This window comes from Brachyhypopomus gauderio, chromosome 1 (assembly GCF_052324685.1).
Source record: "Brachyhypopomus gauderio isolate BG-103 chromosome 1, BGAUD_0.2, whole genome shotgun sequence".
NCBI classification, from domain to species: domain Eukaryota; kingdom Metazoa; phylum Chordata; class Actinopteri; order Gymnotiformes; family Hypopomidae; genus Brachyhypopomus; species Brachyhypopomus gauderio.
Window position 1 is genome coordinate 26791232 of NC_135211.1, and position 21526 is coordinate 26812757.

Here is a 21526-nt window from a genome sequence, read left to right on the forward strand (position 1 = left end):
CACAGGCAGCACACCACGTTCTACTAGAGATGACTCTAGCAGCTTCCTAATGTCCCTCTTGGTAGCAGAGCGAGGTATAACCACATCAAAAAAATCAGCTATAGACAACAGATCAACCTTACGGCAACGATCTAACAGCTCATATGATGGGCTAAGAACAAACACAGACAGGTCAAATGAAGCCATTATGGAACCCTCAACAATGCAACAATGTGCACACAGCACAACACGCCCACCCACAAAAATGCCTAAGCCAGAACCAAAGGCAATGCCAGCAGAAAAAAAAAAATACACAAAGCAAAAAAGAGGGGAAGAGACAGAAAGAAACAGGGAAGGACGAGCCCCCAATTCTGTTACGACCTATCTAGGCTCTAGGCCGTAACAGGGGTGTGAAGGGGTGGAATATGGATGACAGTGATTCAAGAAAATGTAAAGTATTGGTGTATTTACAAGTATTCACAAACAGAATATATATACAGGACAAAGTGCACACAGGTACAAACGTCAGAAGTGACCCAGGCCAAAACAACTAACAAAAACCATACTAGAAAGAAACAGACATAACTACACTAACAGGGTGAAACAAAAGACAACACTACTCTGACTCCCTATGTCCAAAACAGATACGAACCCACAACCCAAACAAAATGGCAGCCACTTCCTACTCACCGTGTGCACACACAAACCACCAATATACATATATCTATACACAACTCTATATAGTTATAGTAAAGGAGCACGCAAATCCAAATCCAAATCCAAATCAAAAGGTCATACACAGTATAGCAATATCTCAAAGTTCTCAATCTCTACGAGGTCGGCAAGGCTGAATCGCACCGGGGATCCTCTCATTTCCTCCTTATATATCAGGAAGCCGAGGGCGGAGACTTCATGTTCCCAGGGACATCAGGGATTCCTGGGGTGGAACACGGACTGGACAAACCTGTAACAAAATGCTTCACGCGAACACATAAAAAGACAGGGTCATAACACAGTTCAGAGAATTCCTTAGAAGTATTCACAGACATTAAGAGTTAGAAATTGTAACTGTCAAATTGTAATTGTATAAATATTTGTAACAGAAAATGTGATGATGAAATCTGGTCTAATGTTTATGTGGTTTGTGATTATAATTCTTCATTGAAGAATAAAAATTGGATACTATTTTTGAGATGATGTCAACATTTGAATCATAAAAGTAGATTATGATCAGTATATAGAAGACGTACATAGAAGTATATAGAAGAAGTTTGAGTTTTATACAAATGTATATACAAGAGACAATATAGGACTTAATATAGGACTTAGTATAATAACTTGTGGCACTCCAATATTATAGAGATTAGGATAATGATGCATTATCCATTATAACCATTTAGAGATCTATTTGACAGATACAAAGAGAGCATATTTGATTTGATTATTTATTATTCACAGGGGAAAATCATATGTAAAATTTGTATATGAATAATATATATATATATATATACACACACGCACACTGGCCACCTGTCCAACTGTTGCTCATTAACGCAAATGTAAACATGGCCAAGACGATCTGCTGCAGTTCAAACCGAGCATCAGAATGGGGAAGAAAGGAAGAAAGATGATTTAAGCCAAACTTGTTCAAGCTGATAGAACGGTTACGGTCGTTACAAACGAGGGATGCAGATGAGCATCTTTGAATGCACAACACGTCTAATCTTGAGGCGGATGGGCTACAGCAGCAGAAGACCACACTGGGTGCCACTCCTGTCAGCTAAGAACAGGAAACTGATGCTACAATTCGCACAGGCTCACCAAAATTGGACAACAGAAGATTGGAAAAACATTGCCTGGTCTTATAAGTCTTGATTTCTGCTGTGACATTACAATGGTAGGCTCTGAATTTGGCATCAACAATGAGTTCACTGTACTCAAATTGCCTCCAGAGTCACCAGTTCTCAATCCAATACAGCACCTGTGGGATGTGGTGGAACGGGAGATTCGCATCATGGATGTGCAGCTGACAAATCTGCAGTAACTGTGTGATGCTATCATGTCAGTATGGACCAGACTCTCTGAGAAATGTTTCCAGTACCTTGTTGAATCTATGCCACAAAGGATTAAGGCAGTTCTGAAGGCAAAAGGGGGTCCAACCCGGTACTAGCAAGGTGTACCTAATAAAGTGGCCGGTGAGTGTGTGTATATATAGACATATACACACATATATGTCTTTATTATCACTCATTGTTGATAGACACAGCGTACATACTGAGTTTGGGAATTATTAGTCCCAGGATGTTTACTCATCATTTCCAGTAGCACTGACATAACAGGGAATGAATCTAAAAGAGAAAAATATATATTTAAAGACAGGAATAATAATCTAGAGTCTACAGAGATGGGTAAGATGATTAAAATAAGAGGATAAAAGTGTGATTTCATAAGATGCATACTCGATGAATATTAATTTTGCAAAAGACTATCAAACGTATGGACAGACACAGTAAATGAACCACCAAATCTCTCTTTTCCTTCATAATGAGTGAAGGAAATGAATTTGGATGTTACAGTTTTTCTCTAATAATATGCAACAGAGCACATCAGTGAAGAATGGAAATACATTTGTAATAACATTTCATGTAGAATGTAAATAAACTATTTGGCTGTATTGTATTGTAGGACCTTTAAGATATTTAAGTGAGAACATTTTCAGGCAGTATGATTATTTCAAAGCTAACTTTGCATGGAGGATTAATTTATAGATATAGTCCAAAATGAATTTCAAATTTCTGACATTTATAATAGACTCTTTGATTAACTGATGAATACCAATACCACTAATTTTGGTGAATCTAAAGAAATGTTACCCAATATAAAGACATCTTTGTTTTTTGCAGATTTAATGACATTACAAAGCTGAAATAAGTGTAACATTGACAGACTATATGTGACTATAATTGTGATTGCATTTGTTGGCAGGGGACACCTGCGTGCATAAGTTAGGAGATGTAAAAACAAAAAGAAAATGAACAACATCATGATACAAAAGTGAATAATTTGCTTCAAAACAATTTTTAATGCAATAATAGATCATGCCAAACCTAAGCAGTTCATCCTTCAGGTGGGATTTAAGTCAGACTCTAATGCTCTGTCCATGGGCCATTCCTTTACGAGTCTCTGTTGTGGTCAGATGAGAGGGGGGGGGGGGGGGGTGGTCTCAGAAAGAGGCCCCCTTCTTGCATTCCAGTGTGTTCCAGAGGTGGGTGTGGTTTCCTCTGAGGTAGGTTGCGGTGATGGGCCAGGTATGTTCTACATGAATATTCACAAACACAGACAGGTGCTTCCTCTGACCAGTCCTACCTGGTTTTGTCCTCATTCGGTTAAAGAAAAAAGTCACTGGGAACTGGCTGGACCTTCACTGGGAACTGGCTGGACCTTCACTGGGAACTGGCTGGACCTTCACTGGGAGAACAGTGACGTTCTTAAGTGTTCCAAACGCTATCCCGATAATAGAGTTTTTTCTTTTTCTGTGTCATGCTGTTGGTCTATTTGTCAACAGACTGTGTGGCCCTGTCTTTGAATGGAGTCTTTTTTCACTCAGATGAACCCGGCTGTGTAAGAAGGGACTCACCAAACAAAGTGGAGCATACTCTGGAATCGTTGGGCACTTTTTCAGACAGATGGGCGCGCACGAGAGAGAGGACACCTGCTGGTCCGCTTTCTCTTTCCCCTGGTCTCTCACACTCTCTCTCACTCTCTCTATTTCTCTCTCTCTCTCTCTTGCATTAGAATTCAGTGTCTCTCTTTCCCTGGTCTTGCTGAGTGGGTTAGTGAAGCGTGTCACGGTGCGAACCAGTGAATTATAATGAACTGAACGTGCTCGTGTGTGTGTGTGTGTTTGTGAGAGAGAGAGTGAGGGGCAGAGGGAAAGAGGGAGGGTAATGGGGGGAGGAGAGAGGACCCTCAGTGAGCACGAGCTGGTTCTCTTCTTCAGGAGCAGAGAGTGAGAGAGAGAGACAGAAAGAGAGAGCGACGTAACGGAGAGGACAAGCGAGGCTGTCGTCTGAATCACCACCACCTCCACTACTCCATCCCTCTTTCTCTGTCCTACACTTTTTCCCAGGCACGGGGGAGTGTGTGTGGGACGGAAGACCCCGCTCCAATTCCTCTCTCTCTCCTTCCCTCCCTCATGCGACTCACTTCTGTACAAATCCATTCATCTTTTCCATCACATTTTCATGTCACCCTCCTCCTGCTTTTTTAACATTCATTTTTTCGTCATCCCTTTCTCTCTCTCTCTCTCTATCTGCTGTTCCTTCTCTCCCCCTCTCTCTCCCCCACACCATGGTATCCCACTCATTCAGTCACGGCTGAAGGAGAGAAAATGAGCAACCCAGAAAGCTGGGAGAGTAGAGTAGAGGAGAGGAGAGAAGAGGAGAGGAGAGTAGAGGAGAGTAGAGGAGAACAGGGCGAGAGCTTTGTCCAGCCGCCGGAGCACGAGACGGATGCTGCACCTGCCGCGTCTCCCACAGGAGCCCATCTCTCCTCCTGTCCCTGTGATGGATAATCCCGGCAAGAGCTCTCCACACGGGAACAAAACACCAAAGAGAAGAAAGGGGCCGACACGGAACGGGGCAGCTGCACAAAGAAAAAAAAACGTTGCTCCTCTGTTTCGATTTTCTTTGTTTTCCCTCTCAAACACCTTGGGCGCAAAGCACTTTTCATAAAAACTTGAAGCAGTACGTTAGCGCTTTTAGACGTACACAGTCTCGTTTTGGCCTCAACGTTCTGGAACTCTTTTTCACTTCTCCCTTCCTATCGAAGGCAGAGTTTGGGACGGTGTTCTGCTGCTAATTGTGTAGAATTCTCAGGACCTCTGCGCGCTGAAAAGCACTTTTCATTCAAATTCATTCCTTTCCAAGCCGTCGGCTTAAAAGAGCTTTTCGAGCCAGAGCCTCGTCCTCCCCGGCTTTTGAGACCAAAATAATTGAAGCTGGAGATTGCCCGCACTGTAACCAAGCCAGAAGAACAGCTGGCCCACCAATCCGGAGAGAACACCTGGTGTTTTCGGGAAGTGGCATTTTCCTGAATCGCCGTATTATCTCTGGGGAAATGGGGAGGGCGGGGGCCAGCCACCCACGACGAGGCCCGTGATGATCCAGAGGCGATATGTTCTCCAGCCTAGAGGGAGACAGAGGGAATCCTGAGGAGACTGAAGCAGGACTGAAGGAGGTGCGGGGGGCGAGAGGTGGGGGAGGGCCAGGTCGAGATTCCAGCACCAGTGCCACTGCTCCATCCCCTCCAGTCCATGCACTGGTCCAAGAAAACGACAATGAGAATGTGGACAATGTACGTTTTTTTTTTTTTTTACACCTTGAAGACTCAAAAGCAGAAGCTGAGGAAGAGAGGTGCAACGATGAATCCTTTTCCCACCTCAAAACACTGAGGCGAGTTTGAGGGGAAGAGATTCTCCTGCCCCTGACCTTTATCAGGCGATCCTAAACCCGGCAAAGAACACTCAGCGCCCGGGACACTTCGTCTGTCCTTACTCCACTTTCACCCCTGCTTTACATTCACTCGCTTTTTCTCATTCTCTCTCATTCTCTCTCACGTTCTCTCTTTCTCTCTCATTTATTCACCAGGGCCCTTTTCTCGTTTTACCCATTTTTTTTCTCCGCGCTCCAAGTCGCTAGAAGCCGCAGAGCGCTAATCCACAGGCGTTTCGTCAGATAGTCCGCGCTGATCTCTACACTGATTGGCCATCTACTTCAGACCTCTCCTCCATCACCCCTCCTTCCCTTGCTCTTTCACACTCCTTCATTTTACCTCCCTACCAAGTCCCTTCATCTCTCTCTCTCTCTTCCCCCTCCCTCACTCTTTCTCCCTCTCTCTCTCTCCTTCACCTGCTATCTCTCTCTCTCTCTCCATGCTCCACTGCCTCAGTATGCAGTAGCCGGGGCTGCTGGGAGCCGATCCCTCTTTCAGTTCCTGCAAGGACGGTGCAAGGTTGAGGTGAGTGCGTTTGAATCCATCCTCTCCCTCTCACTCTTCTGCCCTCTAACCACAGCCGGACAGGACCCACGTCCCTCTTGACGGCTGTCTTTGTTACCAGGTGTCATCTCTGCCGCGTGTGCCTGTGTATTTTCTGCTTTTGTTTAAAGAGCATGAGTCATTTAGACAATGTTTGTCCTGCTGCTGGTTTTACAGAGTCCCTGACTAAGTGTGTGGGTCTGTGTGTTGGTGGGAAGGGTGTTGGACAAGTGGGTTCGGACTGATTTGGGATTGGGGCGTTACAGCAAAGTCAGATATAAGCTTTTGACTGCGAAAACAGGGTGTAGTGCTAGACTGATTAAGCGCCTGTGTGCGTGCGTGCGCGTGTGTGTGTGTGGGTGCGTGTGTGTGTGTGTGTGTGGGTGCGCGTGCGCTTGGTTATTGGGATGCTGGACGGGTCCTCTGGGTAGTGTGTGATTGCGTTATCTTTTGGTTCAATATGCAGACAGCCTGAGGGTGTAGAATGCTGGGACCTGCACTGTGGCTTAAAACCCCTGGACACTGTTTCATCTCCACAATCACTCTTCTTACCCATTCATGCTTGCAGCTTACACCCCCCACCTTATGTGTGTTACACACACACACACACATCGCACAGAGAAAGAGAGACAGACAGAAAGCGCAACACTTAGAAACAGTGTGAAACATGCACACATTCACTATGACAAATTTAGGTATTCCCCCAGGGCTGGACAGAAATAGATACCATGCTAAATTAGGACAGGGCTCTGGGTCTGTGCTGAGAAGGTACAACTCCATCTCCTGAAGCTGCAGCTCCAAGCATGTGCATGACTGTGTGTGTGTTTTTTAAGAATATAATACTTATGGTGACTAATGCAGTTTAATAGACCAGTGTGTTGTCCCTGAGCTTAGATGTGGTCTTCTAGCCTGTTTCTTGAAGCTGGTGCCGCTCATAGAGATTTCAGCAGGTTCTCAGGCACACACAGGGCTGACCATCTCTCTGCTCACACTTCATCTCCTTCTGTCTGTCTCTCTGTCCGTCTCTCTGTCCATCTCTCTGTCCTCCTCTCTGTCCATCTCTCCCTGACCCATCACCCACTGCTTCAAACTGAGGTGCGTTCATGGCTTAAATTCCCATAGACCTGCTCCTCTGTGCCCAGCTGTGGTGTGGTGTGTCTGCGTGTCTGCTGAGCGAGACGTGCTGGCGGGTCGTTTGCTGTGTCCATGTCTCATGGCAGAAGGCTCCAGGTCTGCTGTGCTGTTACTGCATTAATAGAGAATGGCTTTTGTTCTTCTACTAGAAAAAAAGCCTCTTTCTTGAAATGTTAACCATCCCAGGAGGGTGTTTTATTAGATATTAAAGATTCAAGAACTTCATAGTTTGGAGCTGACAGAATGGTCTGCTACTGCATTTCTGCTTACCAGCCAGAGGCAAAAAAAAACCTGACTTAAGCGGCAAGGGTTTACCTCAAACAGCATGGCAAATGGCAGACAGTATTGTAGAGTCCAAAGAAATCCGCTTCTGTGAGCTGAAAGTGGATTTTCCACACTGAAATCAGGACACTCTTTTCAGCATTCTCCCATTGCTAAGACATGTGGGAAAGGGAACATAATGATTGTGTGTGTGTGTGTGTGTGTGTGTGTGTGTGTGTGTGTGTGTGTGTGTGTGTGTGTGTGTGTGTGTGTGTGTGTGTGTGTGTGTGTGTGTGTGTGTGTGTGTGTGTGTGTGAGCGCAGAGGGCAGAATACACTTGCTGTGAGTGTAGACTGACAGTAGCCAAATTAGTCCAGACAGATTACAGTGGGATCCGTGCTCTCCTTACACATGCTGTGAGAACCATCAGGAGACAGACAGGAGTCACACACAGAGCCTGCTCAGAAACTGCAGGTCCACTGAATCTCTTTCAGATTCAGATTCAGAATTCAGATTCAGAAATACTTTATTAATCCCCTTTTCCAGTGAATGCCTCTCTGTTGTACACAAAGATTGAAAACAGAGAGTAAAGGAGATGGTAAAGAGGAGAGAGAGAGAGAGAGAGAGAGAGAGAGAGAGAGAGAGAGAGAGAGAGAGAGAGAGAGAGAGAGAGAGAGAGAGAGAGAGAGAGAACACGCAGAGCAAGAAAACTACAGGCAGCCGCTAAGGGGATCACTACACACCAAATAAATCCCAATATTAGTGAGACATGACTAAAGACCATTAGAAATTAGACAGAAATTAGCTAGAACGAAAGACCATTAGAAATCAGACAAATAGATATTAGGGCAGTAAAAAGGGCGATGGGGCGGTTAAAAGGGCGACGGGCGGCAGAAGGAGATGCTCGTTCCTGGGTTAAGAGGAGACAGGTTGCATCACGCTTTAGCCCACACCCGGGGCAGGATCGGTGTGCTGGGGCAGCTTCATCTGCCCCAGACAATGTCGGTGCTGGCCCTTCCCCCACCCACTCTCTCAACACCCCCACCCCCTCACCCCCACACACACACACACACACACCCTCTGAGCATCTTTTCGATCATGTCTCTCTCACCTGAGATGTCCTCCGGGCTGCCATAACCCTTTCACAATGTGGAATTTAAGGACCTGGTTTGTGACCACACTCACCCAGCTGAACGTGACTCGAATTTGCACCGCATTAGTTGTTCTCTGAGTCGGGTTGGTGCTGTGGTCAGATTTTTATGCCTGAATTTGGTCTAGATGGGCTCATAATTTTCACAGAATAATAATTTCCAGAAGAATAATTATGACATAGTGTTATAACTTGTGGTGTTATAGCTTTGAGTTTTCTAGTAAAGAGCAAATGCTGGATGTGCAAGACTTGAATGGGATGGTGAATTTCACAAATGTTTTGCGAGACATTCTGCCTCCTGCCTGTTTGTATACTGAGGTTCTGGTGTTGTGGAAGGGTTCGGCAATGACGTAATTTTTTAGAGCTCAGTGTTGACTGTTGCTGGGGGGGTGGAGGGGTGGGCGTGGCAGAACCCGTGGGTTCCACCTCCCTCACACCGGGCAAGGAATCTGCGTTAAAACATCTCCTTCCTCTCTGTCTCCCTGGAGCGTGCCATTTTCCTTATTCTTATTTTTGCTCTGAATGTAGTCTGACAGTCCCATGCCAGTCATAAACGGATACATCTAGAAATCAGTTTAAATATGTTAAACCTATTAAACTGTGTAAAGATCTGACTCAGTGGTGTGTGTGTGTTTTCCACAGAGGCTGATTAAACCCTCTTCTCAGCTTCAATCATTTATCAGTTTTATTATCTAACAATGGAAGTCCCGAAATAGTGCCGATACCCAAATATAGATGTAGCCAAAATGCCCACGGCTCGAGCTGTGTGTGTGTAAGAGCGAGAGAGAGAGAGAGAGAGAGAGAGAGAGAGAGAGAGAGAGAGAGAGAGAGAGAGAGAGAGAGAGAGAGAGAGAGAGAGTATGTGCGTTCTTTTGGCAGGCTCTCGTGGCTGCGATTGTGTTAGCGAAGGGGGACCCCATCCCCGGCAGCTGCCACCATTGCATCACTGTGTGAGGGAGTGTGCGAGGGAGGGCGGGGGCGAGGACGTTCGGGGGGGCCGTGGATGATTGAGCGGGTGCGTGAGCGAGCGAGTCAGTGATTGAGTGAGAGATGGACAGTGGAGTAAAAGCGAGGAGGAAAAAATAGAAAGCAGAACGTATCGTCCTCCACATGCATGCTAAGCGTACAGAAGTGTGGCTACGCTAGAACCCATTCATCCTGCCTACAACTCAGCCGGGGCGGAATCCCACACCTCCCGCAAACCTGCTCTCCTACCTCGCTGTTTAATTCATCTGTTCTCTCTTTTGACTTGTAATGACCCTCTCCCATCAATTAGGCTAACTCGATGCTAACGCTTTTTGGTTGGTGAATAAATACATATTGATGTCTCGCCTGTAGACCCCATTTCTTCCCGGAGGTGCGTGAGGAGAGAGAGAAAAAAATCACTCTCGCGTCCGCAGGGGAAGGCATTTGCCAGAGATAAAGCTAATTTAATCCGATGAAATGTGACATTTGGCAGCGGGAGCTCAGATGCTCCCGCCTCAGCCAGAGTGCAGGTGCTGCATCAAGATTAATGAATCGCCAGCAGCCAGTGCGTTCGCAGCGAGCGCCCGCGCGCGGGAGGGCGCACGAGCTGGAGACTCGCGTGCCAGGACAGCGAGCGACGGGAGGTCAGAGTTCTGCTACGAGGTGGGTGTAGGACCACGCAGAACCTACCGTCATTTGTCACTAACCGAAGCCCGCTGAGCGGAGACCGAGAAGGCGGCTACCCTGATTAGAAGTGCGATTTTTTTTCCTTCTTTTTTTAACTCCCGGTTCCTTCCGTTCTTTCAGTCCTCCTCCTCTTTCTTAGCCTACTGCTGTTCCACTCTGCCCGTACCGAATTGTGTAACACCGGCATGAAGCATGCGAAGAAATGCGTGTGCGCAATTGTTTACTCGCGTGGTTAACTGCGCCCACGGTTGGTGGGGAATTTCCTCGCGCGAGCGACACGGTCCCTGCCAAACGAAACAGATTGGCACTTGACTCATGCCAGGGTACAATGAATAATTATTGCCTCTCACGATTACTTATGGTCTGCTGAGTAGAACTTAGTTATGAAATAAGCCCTGTTAACTCCAAAATACCGTCTTTCTGCAGAAACATTATAATTACGTCGGCTTCGCAGCTTGAAGTCGAAACCTCGGATTAGAAGGGGCGAAGTTTTTCTGCCCCGGCGTAGGGCTGTGGCAGGTGTGTGCTTCGCAGTCACTTCCTCTCCTCTCTCCCCTCTCCCCGTATGCCGTGTTCCCATATCACCTTGACCTCTCTGCCTCCTAAATTACACAGGGTGACAGGATGTCCTCATTAAGAGCGCAAAAGGAGGGCATTCTGTATTCACCACGGGGACTCGATTACCATAAAGTGACAGTGAGGAAAAACAACTCGGGAATATAAGGGAGCGGAGTCGCTCATAAGGTGTGCATAGCCGAGAATCGCTTGCGTTTGTAACAAAAGCCTTTTACTGAGCGCTCCTTCATTCACACGGTTTGTAGTAAGTATTGTGTGAGAGGACGCCTGTTAAAATCGAGAGCATCAGTGAGAATGTCTAGTTTTCAAGAGCTGGAACGGGTAAAACACCCGCTTCCCTCTCAACATCAGAAGCAACAAACGTGGTTTTAATTCCCGGCTACCGTTCGGCTGGTACGCAAGTCTCTTTCTTCTAATCCATCTTTGTTTACGAGGTTCCTGTTTGCACGCTATGGTATTACATTTCCCCCCACCCCGTATGTCCGTATAACTACCCCGTTGTAAAGGATTTACAGTTAGTAAACAGCAGAAAACAAGGTCTTCCGTTTAATTCTGGTCTCCCTGAAATACCCACACTAACGCGGACGATATATATTAATGGATATAAATATATAAATATATTATATATATATAAAGATAGATAGATCACAATCACATCTAACGTGTTAATTCACAGTAGCAGTAGGCGGGTGTCCTCATATTCGCTGGTGTTTCTCATCGCGCGCGTGCACTTCCTCGCTCCGAAAGCACCAGGTGGCCGGGCGCGCGTGCGCGGGCTCCGTCTCCGGGTGGGATCTAGCCGCGTGATTAGCTGCTGAGGGAAAAGGGCCGGCGTAATAATGTTGTGACTGTTAATAAGCGGTGTTCGCGCTCCTCTATAGAGCGTGTGTGTATAATTAGGTGGGGTGGGATGAGCACTGCGGTTTGATCAATAGGCTAATGCACCCGCTCAAAAGAGCCTAGGGAAGAATGGGGCGCGGGAGTGCTGCCAGTGGGGACAAAAGCAGAGGCTTTGAGCGAATGGCTGCCTCTGTTTAAGACTTGAGAAGATCAATTTGCCATATCTCAGACAGAGGCTTAAATAGCCAAGAAAACAGGGGTGGAGGGGGAGGGGTGAGTTCTATGGTCGTCCTATAGGGGGAGATGTAGAGCTCACACCAATGGCACGACTCCCGTGAAGGGTCAGGAAAATAGCTTTCCATTTGATTTAATGGCTCTTAAAAAAACACAACTCACTCTCTAGTTACTTTTCCGCCACTCTTATCGATTTGTCGATTTGATAGACAGGCAGTGCCCGCATTTCATTTGCGACAAACGTATCAGTATCCGCGGCCATGACAAAGAGCTGTTTACCTAGACCTCCTAGCTGAAAAAAGAACAGGAGTAAAAAGAGAAGGAAGAGTAAAAAAAACTAAAAAATCGGCACTGTGAGCGTCGTGAATGGACGCTTTGTTCGCACGGGCCCTGGCCCAGCAGGACAGAACTCGAAGCTCTGATGGATAGTTATACCTGGCCCCCCCACAGTCTCCCACTCCCTCCTCAGCGCCTCAAATGCCTCAGCTAGATACCACCTCCACAAACGGCCCCTCTGTCCACCCCCGGGCCCACTCCCCTTTCTGGCTTTGTGTGTGAACAACTGGAGCCTTTTCCTGCCTTTACTCTCTTTTTTTTTTGGCCTTTCCATTTGGTCCGTAAGTGGAGAGGGAGGGGCTTGGCCAGTTCTGCAGGCTTACCTGTGGACACGGGGGAGGCGGCTTACAGCGACAGAAGGCACAGGCAAGGAGAAGGGCCAGTCACTCTGCATTACAGCCCCAAAATGGAAACGAAAAATAGCCATTTCGTTTTTTGAAAGCTTTTTTTTTTTAAATGTTTTAATTAAATCTGAAGCTTTGAAGAGTTTCCTATCAGGAATAAGGATCATAAAGTGAATCAACAGAGTGGTGGAGGTCTGTAGATTTTTCTCTCTCTCTCTCTCTTTCATCACAGCTGAAGCCAAACAGGTGTTCGATCATGTTTCTGCCTTGAGAACACAGACATACTGCCTCAAGATAAAGATATCATTAGTTACATGTCAGAGGTAGAATGACTTAATTGGTTCTTGAAGTCTTTGAACAAATAAATGTTTTGAGGCACAGCAACATGGTTAATCAGTAAATGAAATTTGTTGCTACACATCGGCATCCATTTCTGGAGCATTAAAAGCAGTTGCGTAGATATGAGAACATTTGCATAGACTTGTGAAGGTGCTAATCGTCCGTTATGAAGAAAAGCCAAGGGTCAATCAGTAGGAAGAGTTAGAAACATGACTGCAACAGCTATGGCAATGGAAAGGTCCAGCAGGACCTGTGTGACTTTGTTATACTTCTCTAGCCTTTTTCCTTTTTTTGGAAGAAAGTATGAGTCACTTTCCCTCCCCCTCCCCCTGTATCCCCCCCCCCATCATCCCTTCCTCCCCCTCCCCCTGCAGCCCCTTCCATCATCCCTCCGCCCCCTCCTCCTGTAGCCCCTCCCATCATCCCTCCTCCCCCTCTCAGACAGGGTTTGAGATAGATAAGCACCACTGATCAATGGGGCCATGTTTCGCTCTTTAACTAGATTCTCTCTCTCTCTCTCTCTCTATCTCCCTCCCTCTCTCTCTTTCCCTCACTTTCTCTCTCTCTCCCTCTGTCTCTTTCCCTCCCCCTCTCTCTCCCTCTCCCCTCTCTCTCTCTCTCTCTGGAGTGCAGGTAGCACTCTCCAGTCGTTCATTTCTCTCCTCCCCGGCCCAATAGATCGGTGAAGTGAAGGGGATCGACTTCTTTGTGTTTGCTCATTCGTTCCCTCTCATTGCGCTCTGAAAGGACTGACTCGCACAAGACAAAACCAATCAATCGCCTCGTCTATGGATCTTTTTATTTATTTATTTTTCTTGTGAAATGCCATAACCTGATCGAAAAGTCACTTCTGTACATGGTGGAATTTGATCAGCGGCTAGAGAGACACACTAATGAATTCCATTGCAGTTGACGATAGTACTTTACTTTAACTGGTAACTGTCACTCATGCCTACACTCACTTGCCAGGGATTAAGCTGATGGCTCCAAATTATGGAGATATTTGGCCATAATATTCTTGTGGTCAACCTTTGTTTTCGTTGTTGAACATCAGGATTATCTGTCAGATATGACCCCTGATGTTCTTATCAGCCTGTCCGAGATTTAAATAAAAAACAAATAAACAAACAAATGAATATATAAGCCTCCCACCTCTTTCCACAGAGGTCTTGATAATGGCAGAAATCTGTTTAAACCTTCCTCTGTACCTGTTCCCTTCTAACTCCCCCTCCAATATCCAGTATGTTGAAGACAGAACAAGGATTTAAGTCTCTCTTTCTGTTTCTCTCTCTCTCTCTCTGTCTGTCTCTCTTTAAAAAGTCAGACGAGGCTCATGTTCAAAATAGGAAGGATTAGGCTATCCGTTTTACTATACACCAGTCCATTCCCATGGACAACGCTCCCTTTGATTAACGTTGTTCCTTCTTTCTGCCCTTTGTTCATTGTCTTGGGGACTTTTTGTGAGTTGGGTTTTTCAAAAAAAGTCGCTAAGTATCCAAAGATATGGTATTTGGATAAATAAGTGAAGAGAGAGTAATGAAACAGGTTTGCTTTTGCTAGCTGTGCTCAAGTTGAAGACATACCTGTTCCCTGAATTAATTATTCATGCCTTCTGGGGAGTTTTTCTAAAGTTCAGCAGTTTTTTGTTAGACCTAAATAATCTTTAGAGGAAAAAAACAAAAGTCACACAAGACAGACCCGACAAGCAAGTCTTGGCCACAGCTCGCGTGGCAGCGCTAACTTTCTTAGCCAGCCCTCAGGGAGAGCGAGACTCGGCCTGAAGAAGCAGGACCTGCACATCTTCCCGCCCTGCACGCCTGCATCCTTGGCCTCTTTGTGCAGCGGATTTGTCAGTGCCAGCTCCCCTGACCCTCATCTGGGCTCGTCTCTGTGATGCACACATGCCCAGGGAGTGTGTGAGCGCTAACGTGTTACGTCTGCATCACATGGAAAGTAATGGGGTGTGCCAGTGTAGGATGTGTGGGGGCAGGAGATGGGCGGATATTGGTGGTGCATATTGGGGATGTGGTGGAGGTGGTTTGGCTGCTGTTCCTCTGCAAACACACATGGTCACTGCTGTGTTTTATGGCTTTCTATTCCTATGTGATTTTCTCTGCCATGTCACATAGGGTTCAAAGCCATTGGGTACAGAGTGGAAGCTCAGCTGGGGAAACCTGGGGGGAATGAAGACCAAAAAACGCGAGCAGGAAAGAGAACAGCACATCCACAAAGGGGGGCCAAGGAGCAAAGGGAACGCACAGCCCTCTTAACACAGTACAGAACACGATATAAATCTTAGTCAATTACAGGGTTCATTTGGTTCATAATGCTTCTCAGAAGGAGCAGTAGTCACATGACTAATGCAGATTGCCTGGTTCTTTTTGGTGTTTTCTTTATATTCTTCAAACACTGCCAGTTAAACAGACTGGATAGAACAAACACTGGTTAATCACTGGAAAAAACACAACTATTCTGTCAGGCACGGTGCGCGGACGAGATCACTTTTCTCAGACTGTCTCCATGTAGCAAGTCAAGTGTATGTGTTGCACACTTGAAGTGAACTGCGCTTCAGCCTCTCGTATTTTCCTAATTAGCACAGGTAGAACATTGTCCTGCTCATAATAGCTCACATCCCCATTCTGTTACGCTAGCGTGGATTACTGCGCAGCCTCTATATTTTGTTGGCGGGGAAACACAAGGAGCTCCCGCATTACTGCAAATCCATCTTGGTAATGCGGTTTGCATTGAGCTGTAGAGTGCAGTCATGCTCTTAATGTGGTAATTAAAAGTGTGCCTGCTGCCAAGCGGAAGCGGTCGTCCTGCTGCTGATGTGCGGGACATTACGCTTCTCGGGACGCGGCAGCCGTGCACCTCTAGGGCAGCGATGCTACCTGATTATCGCTTTCACGTGCACACACACACACACACACACACACACACACACACACACACACACACACACACACACACACACACACACAGTGCCCGGAGGCTCTCTCCCTATGCGCGTGGAGGCACTAACGGCACAGTGGCTGGTAATTGTGCCCGTGGCAGGGAGCTTTAGCAGCGCGGGAAGCTCCTCGTCTCCCTGTTAGCCCTAGCTGCTGAGTCAGGCTGTTTTTAATGAAGCCTGCAGTATTTATCACCCGTCTCCCCTCCCTAATTAGACTCGTTGGGAGCAAACGGATGCGAAGCGAAATGTTAATGTAGTATTTCCTCTCAGGCAGTGGTGAACCCGTGCTTGTTATTGTACGATTGGGGCAGCGGTGGTGGTGGGGTTTGGGGAGGCAGTCGGAAAAGAACAAGACGCTCTCAATGATTTAAAAACATATATTAATAGTATCATCCACAACGCACAGATCCCACAAGGGATTATTCTTTCTTTCTTTCTTTCTTTCTTTCTTTCTTTCTTTCTTCCTTTTTTTAGACAGGCAGACATCTGTGGGCACACCATGGCGTAAGGTCCTGAAAGGCTCAGCTAATTTGTCAAAGTGTGAGTGCTAACCTGTCAGATAAGAGGACCACAGCTGTGTCCCAGCATCCCTTGTGTGTGAGTGTGTGTGTGTGTGTGTGTGTGTGTGTGTGTGTGTGTGTGTGTGTGTGTGTGTGTGTGCATGCATGTGTGAATGTGTGCATGAGTGTGTGTGTAGCTTTGAGTGAGCAGGGCTGTCTGTGTCTGTGATCACGTGCCTGTCTCAGACTGCCCTGCAGTGTGTGCACAGGAGTTTAACCAGGGATTTGATGGTGACTTTTGGAGGGGAAGTAGCTGCATGCAGTGATGTAAAAAAAAAAAGAAAAAAGTCAGTGTAAACCTCTTTGCATGTTTCTAAGTGTGTGTGCAGCTTTATGAAGCCGAGTGTTTGTGGAGAGACTCCACCCTGATCTTAATGCCTGTGCTACATCCCCTGATGCAAAACACAACCCCACCAATCCGCACCCTTCTGCTCCACCACGTAGAGGTGCTGGTGCTGCGTGAGCTTGAGACTCCACCCTGCTGACCTCGCCTCCAGACCCAGCACCTGTCTGAAATTGATTGCCACAAGAGTTCACAGACGTGTGGCCTCAAGTTCAATTCATGTCAGATCAGCCCCACCAGGTCCTTACTATCCTTGGTATGATAAAAATCGTATGTAACAAATGTCCACTATAGAAAAACTGCAGGTGGATTTCCACACTGCTCAAAATTGATGCTCGACAGAGCATTTACCAGAGAAGATCAATTTCCCTCCAGGTTTGATTTGTGAACGTAGCACATAGTCCGGCTTATTGATTGGCCTTCTATTACCTTACTCAGGCAATGAAGGTATGAGCCCCCTCTGACACAGAGAAGTGCTCTATTCTCAACTTTATTATCATTTTAGTTCTTGGTGCCGGAGTTCTCAGGACAAAGCTCTGTCTCTGAGCTCCATTTGTGGGCCAGTGGATGGCTACAGCCATGGGGGTCTACACCTGCATCACCACCACCTTTAAACCAGGGACCCCAGGGATTGTAAATGGACTCTCAAGCCTGTCAGAAATGGGAGTGTGTGTGGCTGGTGACTGTAAGTCCCTTACATGTGTAGTTCTTATCGCCGGAGAGCCCTCAAACATTACCAGCAAATGCCCTAATGGGACCAGAGAGACTTCATGTGGTTTTACACAGTCGGATTCACAAAGGCATCAACCGCATTGCTTTCCTGTGCACGTTACCCCAAACGTGCACACACACGTACGCACACATACGCATACATCCCGCACCGAATCCTCCTTCAAGACACCGTATGCATACACAAGAAGCGGCATCGCCAGCTCCCTATACATATGAATTCAGGCACTTATTGAAGGGATCTGAGCATGAGCCCAGGCTCCTTCTGCTCCCTGCAGTGAGGCTTAAACCCCCAGATCTCTCCGAAGCCGCAGTCCCGGGGCGAGGCACCACTCCAGTTGATTGTGGCCTGCACGCGGTGCGATAGGAGCGGCCCGGTCGCCGTACTCTCGCTGGAAAGCTCATCAGAGTGCAAAGCTCCCCCCTACAGCACGCCAAGACCCCAGCGTTCCAGGCCCGTAATCTCCCCTCTGCAGCTGAGGAGGTATTGAAGAGGCCTGCAGCCCAGAACAATGCGTCGCCAGTAAACACGGCGTTCTCGCCAGGCCCCGGGCTTGGCAGGCCTTCGTGGAATCGCGCCTCGCAGGGCACAATGGCGAGACTCGTGCATTCGCTGGCATGTCTGAGATTTTTTGGGGGGAGTGGGGGGCAAAACGCGTGTTCCCGCCTTTACTGGAGTGAGGGAGGTTTTCAGCCACCTCCATGCCTGCCTAGGCCTGGTCCCCTCTGAGGGGTCCATGATGTCTGATATGAGAGATCCATCATCTTTAGAACTTTCTGCCTGTCTCTCTCTGCCCATGTCTACAGGTGGCACGGAGCACTGGACGTCTGGGAGACAGGTAGGCAATGCCTCAGTTCACCTTCGCCTGCTTCTGTGGTCTCCACGGCCTCTGCCGCAGGAAGAGGAAGAAGATAAGGGAGTCAGGAGAGGAACGGCAGCAGGACTATGAGACTCAGGTCTGATGATTCAGGACTCTTCGTGACTCTGGTGTTCCAGTAAGTTATAGAGAAACCAATGAAAAGCCTCCTTATAAGTCCTCAGTCAAGCTCAGGGCATGAACTTAAGGTGTTGGGTTCCTTGTGAACATGAACCCTCTGAAACAAGCTTAACGATGACTGCGAAGACTGTGGTGCACATCCTGCACTGCATCTGTACGCACCACTCATCCGGTGTGAGACAATCTCTGAGCTCAAGGTACTATGTGCTAGTGACATGCATGATCAGTTACCACAAATCACAAACTCAGTTTAACCATAACACCCCTAAAACTAACATCATTCAACAAGTGCAAATGCTTAAACACTTAACCGCTTAACCGCTTAAACATTTAACCACTTAAACATTTAACCAGTAAAACACTTAACCGCTTAAACATTTAACCAGTTAAACATTCAACCACATAAACATTTAACCGCTTAAGCACTACCCAGGTATTTAGACAGTGTTGCACCACTAACAAAAACATTGATATTTTCTGCCCACTATAAGCAATTGTTTAAAAAAAATTGCATTTAAAATAAGATGATAGTACTGCTATGGTTACATGGTTCCAAGCTGATTACAGGTCTTCTCGCTGTGTTGGGTGAAGGTGTTTCAGTACAGGCAGGCTGCCATGAAGGTGCTTCTCCTCACCTGGTTCTGGTGCCTTCATTCTCCAACAGTTTGCCTGTTAATTGCCTTCATGGTAATTATGAACCCCTGGGGAGATCCAAGTGCCCCTTCGCAAATGCCACCACAGTAACAGGATGGGCACCATCTGTCATTTCTGGGGAACACTTCAAATCTGGCCCTGAGCAAGTTTCACCTGACTTCCTCTCAATTACTGTGCCGAACTTGGAAGTCGACGTGGCATGAATTTGAATTAAAGTCTTGGGAGGAGCGGAGGATGGGGGGTGGGGGGGTTCTTTCTCTTTCTTTTTTTGTCTCCTACCGATAGGTGTGTCTGGGAAATAGTTAGGACGCTACATCAAACCGTGTAATCAGGCAGGGGGGAGGCTTATTCACGCTGTGAATTGGACCTTACCAATCATATCACACCAGAGCTGTCTGGCAGACTGGTGATAGGGGGCAAGCGTGAACACTTCCCAATAAGACAAGATTCAGGGGCTTTCAGTTCTCCCTGAATGATTCTGGACCATCTCTAAGGACACAAGGCAGAAGTGAGGGGTGGTGAATGTGCATGCTATTTCTAGACATAGCTCCTGTGACCTAGAGGAAGTTTCTCAGGTCTCCAGTTTCTTCCTAAGGTTAATGTGATTAGGTCTTAAATGGCAGTGGTAATTTATGGGGTGTTAAAGGAGGAGGGGCCATGGTGTCCAAAGGTTACCGAAGTCAAAAACATCGTATTAGGTCATGAACACACAAAAGTCACACCATCATATGAAAAGCAAAAACAGGCTCTGTCACACACTTTGTCCAATGAAATCCCACAATTATCACCATTTTGAGCACATTTATGCATGTATAACCCGCAAGCGTGTATGAAAAAAAAAGTCATCTTCCATGCATGAATATATTCAATTAAAATGGGGGGGGATTCACCATGGCAACGGGTCTGACCAAAACTTTGGCCTTTGGGTGCAGGGTTTGAATGGGTTTGAAAATTGCAGTAATTGTGGTGGTAAATGGCAGGCCTCATTAGAAGAGGTGATTATGCAGGCCACGCAAGCTAGGACGAGCCCAGGCAATTAATCTCCCTCGACGGGAAGCGGACCAGGATCACCGAAGCCCCAAAATCTCATGTCGCGGAAATAAAATGGGAAGGGAAAAACTCGGAGACTTAAACTCCGGATAATCTCCTCTCGCGCGTATAATCTCCTCTCGCATATATAATCTCCTCTCACGTATTCAGACGAGGCCTTTGGAGGGCTGCTTATTAGCGGAGCGTGTTAATAAAAGCATGTTTGTCACTCATGCGATCTCAAGAAAGCACTGACCGAGGTTGGTTTTGCTCAGCCGTCGAAGTGCGTGTGTTTTCACTCAGTCGAGATTTTCTCGTTTCGTTTTTTTCGATCTCGCCGTGGGAACTGTGGTGGAACACTTGCAGTTCGGCTCTCCTGCTAATTTAAACACGAAATGGGAGCTGGTCAAGTCGATTTCAGCGAGGTGGGCGCCTGTTTGCCCAGACGAGTTATCATGTTATAGGAGCAGACCCCTTTCAGGGGGAAGACGAGATTTAATGAACAGGAGATTGAAATGGCTGCTAATTACCTGCAGCCACACTAATTGGCTGTGTCTGTCTTGCTGTGGCAGAACCTCCACTCCTCATAGGTGGGTGGTGCTGAAGGAGCTCATTGCATCAGATTGGGCTGTTTTTCACATGTTTGCTCTGTTAAGCAATGACAGCAGGCAAGATTTAATTACAGTTTTAACTCGCACCACTGAACATGCTAATTTTTCAGTGTCTGTGTTGAAAGTCTCAATACGGAAGCACGGAGAAGGCGTAGTGTGAGAGTCGTACAGCATCAGCACGCTCAAACACACACACACACACACACACACACACACACACACACACCAAAAAGGCATGTTAAGCTATCCCAATCTCTTTAGTCCGGAGTCCCATTAGACTGTGAAACCCACGGGCTGTCGGTGCCTTCAGAAAAGCAGACAGGGAACACAAATGATCCGTGTCATGCGCGGGGCGACATTCATCACATCCGGGCGTCATTTTTCAAGCACGCCATAGGCAAGGTGGGCCGGGAGCCCCCAGGAGACGGCGGCAGGGTCGCCCGCGCTCGCCCGTGTCGCTCGCTGGAGCCGCGGCGCTGACAGCCAGGCCCGTCTCCGTCCCCTAATGAAGATTAAAGTAGGCTTCCTCCTCTTAAGCTCCTCTAATTAGCCAATCACCGGGACGGACAGGCGGGCAGGGCCCTGGCCGATGGCAAGCCCTGATAGAGCAGGAGAGAGGGGGCGGAGCTGGAGGAGGCGCGGGGGGTGGGGGGTTGGGGGGGGGGGGGGGGGGGTGAGGCGAGACTGTGTAATTGCAACGGTAATGGATTTTGTCGGGAGCACCTGTCAGGGCCCCGGTGAAAACAGCAGCAGAGGCCGGGGGAGGG

At 47.2% G+C, this 21526-nt stretch overlaps 1 protein-coding gene across 1 annotated transcript; it reads left to right on the forward strand.

Annotated features, from left to right (window-relative positions):
* Positions 1 to 5224: 5224 nt before the first annotated feature.
* On the forward strand, positions 5225 to 21383 carry blacat1 (BLACAT1 overlapping LEMD1 locus). The gene is made up of 2 exons (XM_077006507.1): positions 5225 to 5997; positions 18275 to 21383. Exon 2 carries the CDS (start codon positions 18314 to 18316, stop codon positions 18428 to 18430), a length of 117 nt encoding a protein of 38 aa, XP_076862622.1. The 5' UTR covers positions 5225 to 5997; positions 18275 to 18313; the 3' UTR covers positions 18431 to 21383.
* The last annotated feature ends 143 nt before the right edge of the window (positions 21384 to 21526 follow it).